The sequence below is a fragment of the Mya arenaria genome, chromosome 7 (assembly GCF_026914265.1).
Source record: "Mya arenaria isolate MELC-2E11 chromosome 7, ASM2691426v1".
Classification (NCBI taxonomy): domain Eukaryota; kingdom Metazoa; phylum Mollusca; class Bivalvia; order Myida; family Myidae; genus Mya; species Mya arenaria.
Genome location: NC_069128.1, coordinates 49624130 through 49636315, shown reverse-complemented (window position 1 = coordinate 49636315; position 12186 = coordinate 49624130). Strand labels below are relative to the sequence as shown.

Below are 12186 nucleotides of genomic sequence, written 5' to 3'. Positions count from 1 at the left end.
TACAAAAAGTTTTGAAGATCATCTCGAATAAAATTGTATGATGTGCAGATGCTTGAAATGCCAAATTCGTTGGAAAAAAGTGTCTTTATTCAGCTGGATATGCAAAATAAATGGCACTATCATGCACAATGTTGATTTCCTTTTCGGATGACTTATCTTCCGGTGTGCCTACCCTCGCTTCAAACATTGTTATTATATATTTCGTAATAAATTTCATATCACGATTGTCATTACTTAAGAATTCAGACTTAAATCTAAACACCGAAATAAGTATGGATGAGCATACAGCTGAAGAAGACTTGCTTGCACTCTACATCAAGTGAAAATACGTTTCTCTTACGCAGAAATATATTCGATTCTTAATCAAACAAATATATCAGAGTTTTAAATAATTTGTTCAACCTACTTCTCCAGGATTAAACTAGTATTAATTTTAAATTACGTTAAGCTTTACATAAAAGACTAAGTTGTTAATCATAATAACACGTTGTAGATATTGTCTCTACAAACTATTATTAGGGGTATAATTTTTTCTGTTGTTCCATGTTTCTGGTTTGTGATTGTTGTTTTTGTGTTATATGTCTTTGGCGTTGACCCTGTGCCATTAAACGGGATTAATGTTTTAACTTTCGACTACCTTTCTTGTTTCTGTAGTTTTTCATATAAATATTAAATTGTTACTCAAGACAGTGACACTACTTAACAAGCAAAACCTGTTCGAAAATAAACAAAAAAGCTGGGCCCTCAGAAGATATATTTGATACTCATATAAACACAGCAATGATCTCGTTCTTTCCATTGGCTGTGTGCTATTTAGGAGTCTAATATTTTGCCATGATGCATATCAAAATAGGTTACTTTACAACCATTTAGTCAGAGATATTGATGTCTACTTTCATTAAGATCAAAACAACGTGGACAATTCCTTTGGCAACACTCAGGGATATTTATACAACAAAATCAGTTGCAATCCCAAGAGCAACGCCTATGTTCATGTTGGGGAAATGGTTTGTGGCAAATTTCAAGGCAACCCTAAGGTTGAACGCAGCGAAATGACCTGGGTTATTTGCATAACAACGTCTCTGGGAATTCAAAAAGCAACACTCGTGAGTATATATATGGTAGCGACCAGTGTAATTCCCAAGTCACCACAAAATGATATACAGAGCGCAAAGTCGGCAACACACAGAGTTATCTACAGAACAACATCCGTTGCTTCACCTATGACAAAACCGGGGTTATAACCAAGACGACGTCCAAGGCATCACAAACGTTGTTTTCAAGACAGGTCGGACCGAGGCAATTCCCAAACAAACTCATGGTAAGAGCATGACAATGTCAGGGGCAATTCCTAAAGCAACGCCCAAGGCCTTAAACATCGCATTATCCCGGGATATACATAAGCCAGTTTTCACAGATATGAATATGTTCATGATTTAATTAAACTTTGCTAACTGTTAGCAACTGAAAGAATAAAACAAAATAAATATAAATCATATTATCTCCTGCGACCTAATTTGCATCTAACAAAGTACCGATGCTGCTTAGATATGCCCTTTACATAGTTGACAAGTTTCTCCCTTTAAGTAAAATCATTGCCCAGTATTATGGTCAGTATCATCCTGAAGTTTTATTCAATTCAGATATAAGTATGTGTTTCAATAGAAACTCAGTTCTTGCCTTTGTTGAATGGTTTTAAACGCATCATCATAATTACTTAATGAAGCTATCAATTATTTCGGATGTCACTCCATGGTCATTTTGAATGTAGGCAATAATTCTAATAAGGGTATGTTAGATAATTGTGTTCAAATGGTTAATTATTTCAAGCATGACACAATTAAAATTGTGCGGCACAAAATAGTAACAAATAATTCTAAGTCAACTATTTTTATTCCAACAAGAACATTGCATTACACTTTATGTGTTTAATATACATTTGCATTTGAAAAGCGTCATCGCCATTATTTTGTCGTAAATCATGCAAATACAGACACAGCATGTGTGAAGTGAAAATCGTCCACCAAAAAGTGTCTTAAGATAATGCACTGTTGATTTGTTAGATTTTAGAATAAAGGAGTAATGAATGATCCGTTTTCAAAACCCGAAGGAATATCATATAGGATCAGTCATTATTAATATGTAAAGCATGCACGCAAATAAGAAAACAAAACGTTTAACTTTTTTTGTCTGGAACAAATGTAAAAGTGCATTTGAGTGAATAATTTACTTTTTGTCCATTGTATACACTCTGACGAATTAATCTCATACAAGACTAAATTAAAAATTGAAGAAAAGAACTATTCAGTAGAATCATTTTCTTTAGTTAATATGTGATTCATATGTATTCCAGACAACCATTTCATACACAACATAATACATCAAACCGACATCGGTGTCCATGGCTTTAACAGCCTTGTATCACAAACAATGTGGTGACGATATATATAACACATCATTAACAAGGATTTGTATTATTAAAATTGAGTACGAAAGCGTAAGTGTCATTTCTTGGTATAATTTCTGACAATACCCTATTCTGTATGAACTACATACGATAATATTATGTAGTGAGTTCTTATCCCATCAACATATTACTTAATAAAAAAGGCAAATAGTTAAATGTTTCAAAGATAAATACATATATGTTTACAAACACATTTGTTTCTAATGTTCTGAAGTACGTTCCGATTTGAAAATGTTGTTCTGGTCTTTTGTTCATTTGTCGATCAATATAGAGATGCTAGCACAGACAGGAGTAGAACGCCAAGGAGAGCAGTTATCTGTCCGGCCCCGCTGGAGCAGGAGCAATCCAATACTACATAGACGGTTGTGGTTCCAGGATCAACGGAAGCAACAGTTGCGGTCAATATCACGTCGTAAACATATTTAGTGGAAGTTTCCAGCGTCTGCGATGTTGCCACGGTCAAAGCTCCAGAAGTGCCATCAATAGCAAACTTGGCCATGTCGTTACCACCAGCTTTAAAAGGAAAAATAATAATTATTCGATAATGCTCATTCTCTTCTTACAAATTGCAAGCTATTTTATGTTTGACTTAAAAGGCATGACACGAATTGTACTGCTTACGAGGGTAATTCTATTATTTATAATATATAAATCATTGCATGAAACTCGAGTAAGACAATTACGCTCTTGTTTTATGCTTAAAACAATGCACTTTAAAAAAACGAAAAACAAAATCTAAATAAAATTGAGTTTTCATACTTTATGAGTTATCAAACATGAATGAATGAACTGCACTTACTATTCGTGTATGCAACCGTTTGGGTACTCAGGGCATCCGTGGAAGCGAATGTGCCAATGCTTGTCCCTATATATAATCATTAACATTTGTATTATACAATCAAAAGTATCAAAACAAGCCTAGGACTCAAACAAATAAAGCCTGTATAGAGGCACGAGTTTAGGGGCCAGACGACACAGAATGAGAAACACAAACATACAAACACCTCAAACATACGTATAAATACAAATAAAGACCACACACGCGCCTAACAAGCTTTAATGATTACTCTGGGATTAAGTTAAAGGGATTAGACATGTGTAATTGATTATATTGCCATCCCATTAAGCTCAATTGATAGACATCAGCATGGCCAATAAGAAACATTGCAATAACCCACGTGTCTTGCATGTTGTTTATGTATTTGTTCAGATATCTCACGTGCTAGCGATGCAATTAAAATATATCTGAATTAAATTCAACATAGACTTACCACAGACATTTAGATAATAATTTAATAAATTAAAATATTATTTAAATTAATTTCATTCGTGTTGAGTGTGTATTACTTCATACGCCATCTCATTTTATAGAGGTATTCAATGAATAAGTAAGAAACTTAAACATTAAAATAACAAAGGATGATTTAAATTTGCTTTGCATATTTAACTGCTATGTTCAATTTATGTACTACACACTCTGTAATCATACCTGCTGTCACCGAAGTTGCGGTCAAACATACGGTGTAGCCTGTCGAAGTCCACATAGTAACGTCACCGATGTTAATTGTAATTTCAGCTGTTCCAATTACAGGTGGAGTTGCACTATCGGTTGCCCTAGAACATACGAAATGAAATAACTTTATTATACGTCATAGCTTTTTACAAGGAAAAACTCTCATCATAGTATCTAAACTTTCCGCAAACGTGGACTAATTCAAGTAAAAGATAAAAATGTTGATATGATTCAACAAGTGAAAAACACGTATATTATTTATGGACAGTCCACATCGCTTTATATGCGTAAGTAAAACTATTTTGTTATGATGCAAATAAGGACATACACAACTTTGAAAACGTATGACGTCGTTGTTTCGTAGTCTAGTGCATTTCCTGTTGCGAGAGTGACAGCCCCTGCTGTGATTGTGTCACTAGCAATGCTGCTTGGGTTACCGTCAGTTGTAAAAGCGTAGGTTTTAGGATCGGTTCCACCGGTTGCAGTTAATGTGAACAGGGTCCCTGTTGTACTCTCTTTCACAGTGAACGCTGTATTAGTATCATCAGCGGATGTCCCAGCAGCGAGACTCGAAGAAGTAAAGATTATGTCTGTAGTACCGTCAGACTGCTTGCCTGTCCATCCAGTGACCGCGTCTGTCGATTAAACATTTATATCTTTTATCTGTCTACTGCATGAAGCAATAAAGTTATTTAATGAAATATCGAGAAGCTAGGACTACAAACGCTTAACACAGTCATTCATTAAATCTAGGGCTACCGCACAACTTACGGCTTAAGCACAATGTGGAATATACATGGTATTTAATTTTTGTCACAAGCTTTTTTGAAAATAGGATGAATTTTGTTAGATTTGTAGTGCGACGGTTCCAACTTGACCTATATGTATTCGTCCAATAACTGACAAAAAAACTTAGAAAAACACTTTAACAATGAAACTATATTGAAACATAAAATTCAATAAACCTCTTAGTTCATAAAACGATAAACTGCTTATGTTCGTTACTTCATTACATGACATTATATGTTTTAACTTGAACAAACATAACAATGATTATATCCTTGCCCTGCCATTATGCTACAACTTGGGTTAAAATGAAACAGCATCAATTCGATATGATATTTCATTACTTAATCTGTACTTATTGACACATATGCCAAATCAAGCATACCTTTAGTCATGGTGGAAATAATGATATTGGTTCATTGACCTTGACTTACTGACTAAACGCAACACACAACAAATCAAATTGAATTTTTGAAGTATTGTTCATTTCCTTGTATGCATACAGTGCCAGGGTTCCGAGTAAATTTAGTTTATGTACTTGTATATATTCACCAGAACCACTAACTTATCCAACTACACATATCCGTCTCGATTTGGTGATCAAACTCCAACAGTTATTTTTCTAAATTCTTAACCTGTATAACATTTGGTTAAATCACAATCTTTGATTCTTCCTTTCTTACTGCATTATACAATCTCCGCGTCGAATGCACCAGCAGAAAAAGTATTTTCCTCCAATCTTAGCCTCCTTTTAAGTTTAACCCTAACATGAATGAATAAAAAAGCAATTCATCGGATCGACAGCGAGAGCGTTTGCAAATCGAATGTCGGTCAATCCAAGCTGTTTATGTACTATTGTACTAGAGTTTGAACGGATATTTGTTCTCAAATATTGTTGTCAATAGCTCAAATTGCCTATGCAGGGACAAAATGGTGTGCAAATAATTATTATCTTCGACCAGTTATTTGATCAAAAAATGAAAGAAAGTCATGTACTGCTGAAACATTTATGTATGAATTGACGGTCAATTACTTACATGCGATTTTAGTTGTTATTATATGATCAAATTGTAAATACTAATATATCAGACACATTCTGATTTCCCTCGCACCATAGTCATGAAACTTAATCTTCTATTTGAATTCCGTAACCTATAATTATAATTATTTAAGTTGTTTTATTTTAAGATTTTAAAACTAGCGAAAGCCGAACAGTTGGAAAAGGCACAAATATCATTTGCCTTAAAATCGAGTTGTTTTATGTATATGTTTATATAAACTTACTAGATTATAAGAATTGTTATTTTAATATTTTTAAATCTGGTGAGTAAAATTTAAAAAAAATAGCCTACAAAAAAGCCAAGCGCTAACACACAAAATGATGTAATTTTGATGGCTTTCAATATAATGATTAAATTTAATCAAGGGTTCATTTATGTTTATAATCTTCTCTATTTTAGTGATATTTTATAGTTACTAGTGATATTTTATCTTTATAATTTGTATCTTGTATTAATCTCATTTTCACATCTACTCTACTTTAATGTAAAATAAAACTGAAACTAAAAACTTCATATTTCATATGTGTTTTATTCTTTGACAACCATTCACTCTAAGACGTACTTCTTTCAACTCATCAACACCAGAGTTTGTTATAACTTTCAATGAGTATAATGTCCGTCACATTTCCCGTCACATTTGGTTAAATGAAATCAACAAGGGTCAACACTCAGTTATTAAATGAAATGAAAACGAGTTTTGGGTAATTTTATTCCACTTTTGGTAAACAATGTCAATTTAAGCTGTTTTATGTAATAAGAAATAGGAATTACAATCGCGTTCTAGCGTTTATAACATAGCCCAATAGTTTTAAAAGTATTTAAACATAGTTCATACTAAATATTAAATATTTGAATAATCTGTACCTTTAAGTAGCATATTTCAATCTCATGTCCATTATCACTTTCAAGACATTAGGTTATGACTTGAACAAGTCTAGACTTTACTGTTAATCATAAGGTCTTAAAAAACACGTATTAATAAGAGAATCTGATAAAAATGACAGCATTTAATAGAACCCAGTTTGCTTTACATATCAGAGCTTCATTGGTTAAAGGTTGAATGTTTTAATATCGCAGTTCAGCGGGGTATGAAAGGTAATGTGTTCGTCTAAAACAGAGCCAAATATATACATCTTTCGAATGCTTATCAGATCAGCAAAAAACTGTTTTCGGGTTTTATATTTTAAAGGCCGGGTATTGTGAAGAAAAAGATAAACGCTTTTTTTAAATGTATCAACACTCTGCATAATTATTGTCTGGTACGTCTGTCTTGACGAATATCTGCCGGACGCCTTTTTCTGTTTGGCTGTGTAACCGTCTGTTAGACGTCTGTTTGTGCGTCTGCCGTCTGTACTTCTTTCTTTCTGCTGTTATCCCGTTTCGTTCATGTCTGTTGTACTCTACCACCTCTGTTTGTCTCAGCATCCGTCCGTTCATCGGTATATTCGTTTGTCTGTGCGTCCGTCTATTGATCTGGTTTTTTTCCGTCTGCTTATCGTACGTCTTCATATCTTTATTGCTGTTTTTCATCGTTATATCGTTTTGTGTCCCTCTGTTCGCCGGCCGAGATGACCATCTGCTATACTATTGCCTTTCTGACTGTATTTGCGTCCCTTCATATGTATACTTGTATGTCTGTGCGCCCGTCTGTTTATCTGTAAGGCTACCCTTCCTTCGTAACCTTAGATTCATGTTCGTCTGTCTAACCACTTTACTGTTTGTACTGCTACACTTGTCTTATTCTCCCGTGTCTTTGTTACATACTAGTTATTTAGTCTGCTCGCACATTTGCCCGTCTGTACATTTGTTTAGATTATATTATCGCGCTGCAACAATTATAAAATAATACGTATTTTTGGCATTGTCGTAATCTAATTTTGTTTGGAATAACACGCCTCAAAATATTTCAACTATGCTGCAGAAATATCATACTATAAAACGATATTCGCAAGATAAAATACCTAAAAATTGGAAAGTCAATAATAATAACAATAGGAATTAAAAATGCTTATCAAATTAGTATTTTAAGATTACTAGTTCAGCTTGATCGAATCAATAAGATAAAGTTAATTAAAATTGCAAACAAATATTAAGTAGATCATCAAACTTAATATTTATCAAGTAACATATACATTTTATAACAGACATATGACATTTGTTAGCCGACATGACTGATATATTGAATCATGAAGCTTAGGTTATTGAAAATTTGAAATCACTTTAAATATAATTAATTAATATCAAGCAACAGACATATTTTATACACACATATTACTTTTATTAGCCGATGGAAATATTTTTTAAATTATCTTATACAAATGTTCCGTAATCTTTGGGTTTTCGAGAATGAGAGTGTATTTTCATTAAGGTTATTGTTGTGTTATGTACGGATTCTAAAAAAGAGTAGAAAATTATCATTCTCTAATCATGATCTAAATTTAGACATATTCATTTTGCTTTTAAAGTAATATTTACTATCATTGTTCATTAGTGCAACTTTGAAAGGTGAAAACAAGTTTTAGTACATAATAAACTAGAAATCTATTATCTTACATGTTTCCGCTAATAAAGCACTTACTAAATACATTCAATTGTACAGTTAGTTCAGCGAGCATCACCTAGAGAACATACATGTCTTCAGAGACATAATTCATGTTATGTTCATGTGCATTCTATATTGGTAAGGTCAGCAATGTCAGATTGACGCCTGTATCGGGGAGGTTGCATACTGTGTTCATATCGGTACCGATAGTTGAAAGCTAGACAAACTATTTTGTTTTGAAAAAAAATAATCATTTATCTTTTATTTGACATGTTTCCTAAGATACACTTATCTAAACTTATTTCTGTATAAAAAGGTAAGGTATTTTTGTAATTCCTTTTTCTTAAAAGAACAGTCATTGAATGGTACGCACCCTTTTATTGTATTTTTCCTTCAAAAGGTAAACAGTTTTACAATAAGTAAAATAAAATGATTCATGTTAATTAGCGCACTTGACATTGCATTTCGTTTCTTTGATGGTAAACAAAGGAGGTTTAATTTTATCTTGTCAATCTGATCATCACAGCGTTTCAATTACCTTTACCTCCCGGGTTATCATTGAGCTAGCTTTAAAAATCTCACGACAGTGTAACATGCTACGGCCTTATAACCTTATATAGTGATGCCCCGTTGGAGAATATTCCAATTAAGGAATTCATGGAATAACAAACCGTTCATTTGAGTTTAAAGCTAGATTTAGAAAAATGGAAAAAGTAAAATACAAAGAATAAAGACAAGGATCTTCAAAAAGAAGCAGCACTGTCCATTTTGATATCCTTATGTTCTCCATATATACTTCCTTCGAATGTAAAAGTTTAACAATAAACGTTTCAATGTATGATTATTTGTGATTGAATAAACGTTATTTCCTTAAAAGAACAGCTAGGTTGATAAATTTACAAAACAAATTGGAAGTTGCATACCAATTGAATTTCGCATAATATATAAATGTAAATTAATTGACTGACAGATCGGCAGAAAACATATTTTAACAATGTATTGACAAAAGTCTTGTACACCAGCCTTCATCATATTAGATAAAATATTCTTAATTATATTAATCGCAAACATGCCCTTCTTTGAATAAATTTATACATAAGAATCTGCTCCGCAGCTTCATATCATATTAAGTTTATCACAAAATTAAAAAAAGGATTCCCTAAATAAATTATTTGCTAAGAGTTTTAAAGAATTAAAGCTGCACTCTCACAGATTGAAAGTTTTGACAACTTTTTTATTTTTTGTCTTGGAACGAGCCAATTTTTGCAAAAAATCCATAGAAACAGTTATATAAGACTGCTGACAAAATATAGATAGCAGATTTTTATATTTAAGTTCAAAAATTGATGTTTAATGAACTTTTCTTAAAACCGTTAGTTTAAGCCATAAAAAAAATCGAACAGAAATATGAAAATCTGCGATCTGATCTTTTGTCAGCAGTCTTATATCAGTGGTTTGCAGATAATTACGCAAAAAAATATTATTCCAAGACCAAACATTGAGAGTGCAGCTTTAAGAATAACAAAGACCCTATGCTAATGCAAAGTAGTTCATTCGGTATCCTAATGAATTAGCAATTCCTATATTTCAACGAGTAATTCATTTCAGTCATGAAAAGATTTATGAGTTCAACTTTCAGCGGGAACAGTTAAAAATTTGTGTCTGCATTGTATAAACATAAAATGATTTTGATGATTTTCTGCCCTAAACAATACAGCCATTCTGTTGCTTTCCTTCTTTAATTGTTTAGAATAGGGTTGTTGCTCTTCATGAAATTTGCCATGGCATTTAAGATCGTTTGCATTCCCCTGAGATCAATGGCGTTAAAAACAAAAACGTTTTCCCGACCCGTAAAGCATTCAAGAACGCATACATTCCCCCGACCCCCAGGGCATTCATACATTTCCCCGAGACCTAAGGCATTCAAGTTCGCATACATTTCCCCGAGACCTTAGGCATTCTAGTTCGCATACATTTCCCCGAGACCTAAGGCATTCATTATCGCATACATTTCCCCGAGGCCTAAGGCATTAAAGTTTACATACATTTCCCCGAGACCTAAGGTATTGAAGATCGCATACATTTCCCCGAGACCTAAGGTATTGAAGAACGCATACATTCCCCCGACCCCCAGGGCATTCAAGATCGTATACATTTCCCCGAGACCTTAGGCATTCAAGTTTGCATACATTTCCCCGAGACCTAAGACATTCAAGTTAACATACATTTCCCCGAGACCTAAGGCATTCAAGATCGCATACATTTCCCCGAGACCTAAGGCATACAAGATCGCATACATTTCCCCGAGACCTAAGGCATTCAAGTTAACATACATTTCCCCGAGACCTAAGGCATACACTATCGCATACATTGCCCCGAGACCTAAGGCATAAACTATCGCATACATTTTCCCGAGACCTAATGCATACACTATCGCATACATTTCCCCGAGACCTAAGACATACACTATCGCATACATTTCCCCGAGACCTAAGGCATACACTATCGCATACATTTCCCCGAGCCCTTAGGCATTCAAGTTCGCATACTTTCCCCGACCCCTAAGGCATTAAAGATCGCATACATTTCCCCGAGAGCTAAGGCATACACTATCGCATACATTTCCCCGAGACCTAAGGCATACACTATCGCATACATTTTCCCGAGACCTAAGGCATTCAAGATATTATACATTCCCCAGACCCTAGGGTATTCAAGATAGCATACATTTCCCCGAGACCTAAGGCATACACAATTGCATACATTATCCCGAGACCTAAGGCATACACTATTGCATACATTTCCCCGAGACCTAAGGCATTCAAGATAGTATACATTCCCCCTGACCCCTAAGGCATTCAAGATCGCATACATTTCTCCGAGACCTAAGGCATTCAAGATCGCATACATTTCTCCGAGACCTAAGGCATTCAAGATCGCATACATTTCCCCGAAACCTAAGCAATCAAGATCGCATACATTCACCCAACCCCTAGGGCATTCAAGATCGCATACATTCCCCCGAGACCTAAGGCATACAATATTGTTTCTATTCCCCTGAACTTTAAGGCGTTCAAGATTGTCGCACATACCCGAATGAATAACAGTCTCTTATATAATTGAATTCATGGGAAGAGAAAAGTAAAATTGACCAGAAATTCAAGGAATTGTCATACCGAATACCAAATGTTCAAATTTCATTCAAAGCATATATATTTTAAGATGAATGTCAGAAAAGAATACGCCATAAATTTGATATACATTCTGCTAATTTTAGAGTAGGTTAACCCTAAAATACATCATTAAGACTTGAAGCAAAAACAAATTTCTACTAACAGACATACATTGGACACTTACCAGAATGCTTGATTAAAAAGACAGTCATTATCAAACAAGCGGCAAACATCCTCAAATCCATCTTGATGTTATAAGTACGTTCCTATTTGCAATCAAATCCAAACTAAAACTCATTGCATAGGACAAGGGCTGAGAGCTGCCTTTTATAGAATGGGGTTTCAAAGGGTCTATGGTGATCCAGTCGTCAAAACAAACAGACGGAGTTAACGATTATCTGATTACACGGTTGGATCCACAAAAACCTTAACTTTTTCGTAAGGAGAAGAATAAACTCGCCAGGGGTATCAAATATCCCCTAACTATGACGTAGGCACCACGTCGATATCACATGACTTTTTTGATTTTCGTATCGGGACCGGGCTCATTTGACTTTGTGAAATCAAATAGTTTACGACTTCTCTAGTGAATGGATACATTTTATGGCTGTCACATTTGTAACCTAAGGTAAAACGTTTAGTTT

General features: G+C 34.2%; 1 protein-coding gene across 1 annotated transcript; it reads right to left on the bottom strand.

Moving 5' to 3' along the window:
• Positions 1 to 1860: 1860 nt before the first annotated feature.
• Positions 1861 to 11898, bottom strand: LOC128240307 (protocadherin-7-like). The gene is made up of 5 exons (XM_052956903.1): positions 11727 to 11898; positions 4309 to 4615; positions 3957 to 4081; positions 3267 to 3332; positions 1861 to 2980 (listed from the first exon to the last, which is right to left on the bottom strand). The coding sequence occupies exons 1-5, from the start codon at positions 11785 to 11787 to the stop codon at positions 2730 to 2732; spliced, it is 810 nt and encodes a 269-aa protein (XP_052812863.1). The 5' UTR covers positions 11788 to 11898; the 3' UTR covers positions 1861 to 2729.
• Positions 11899 to 12186: the final 288 nt, after the last annotated feature.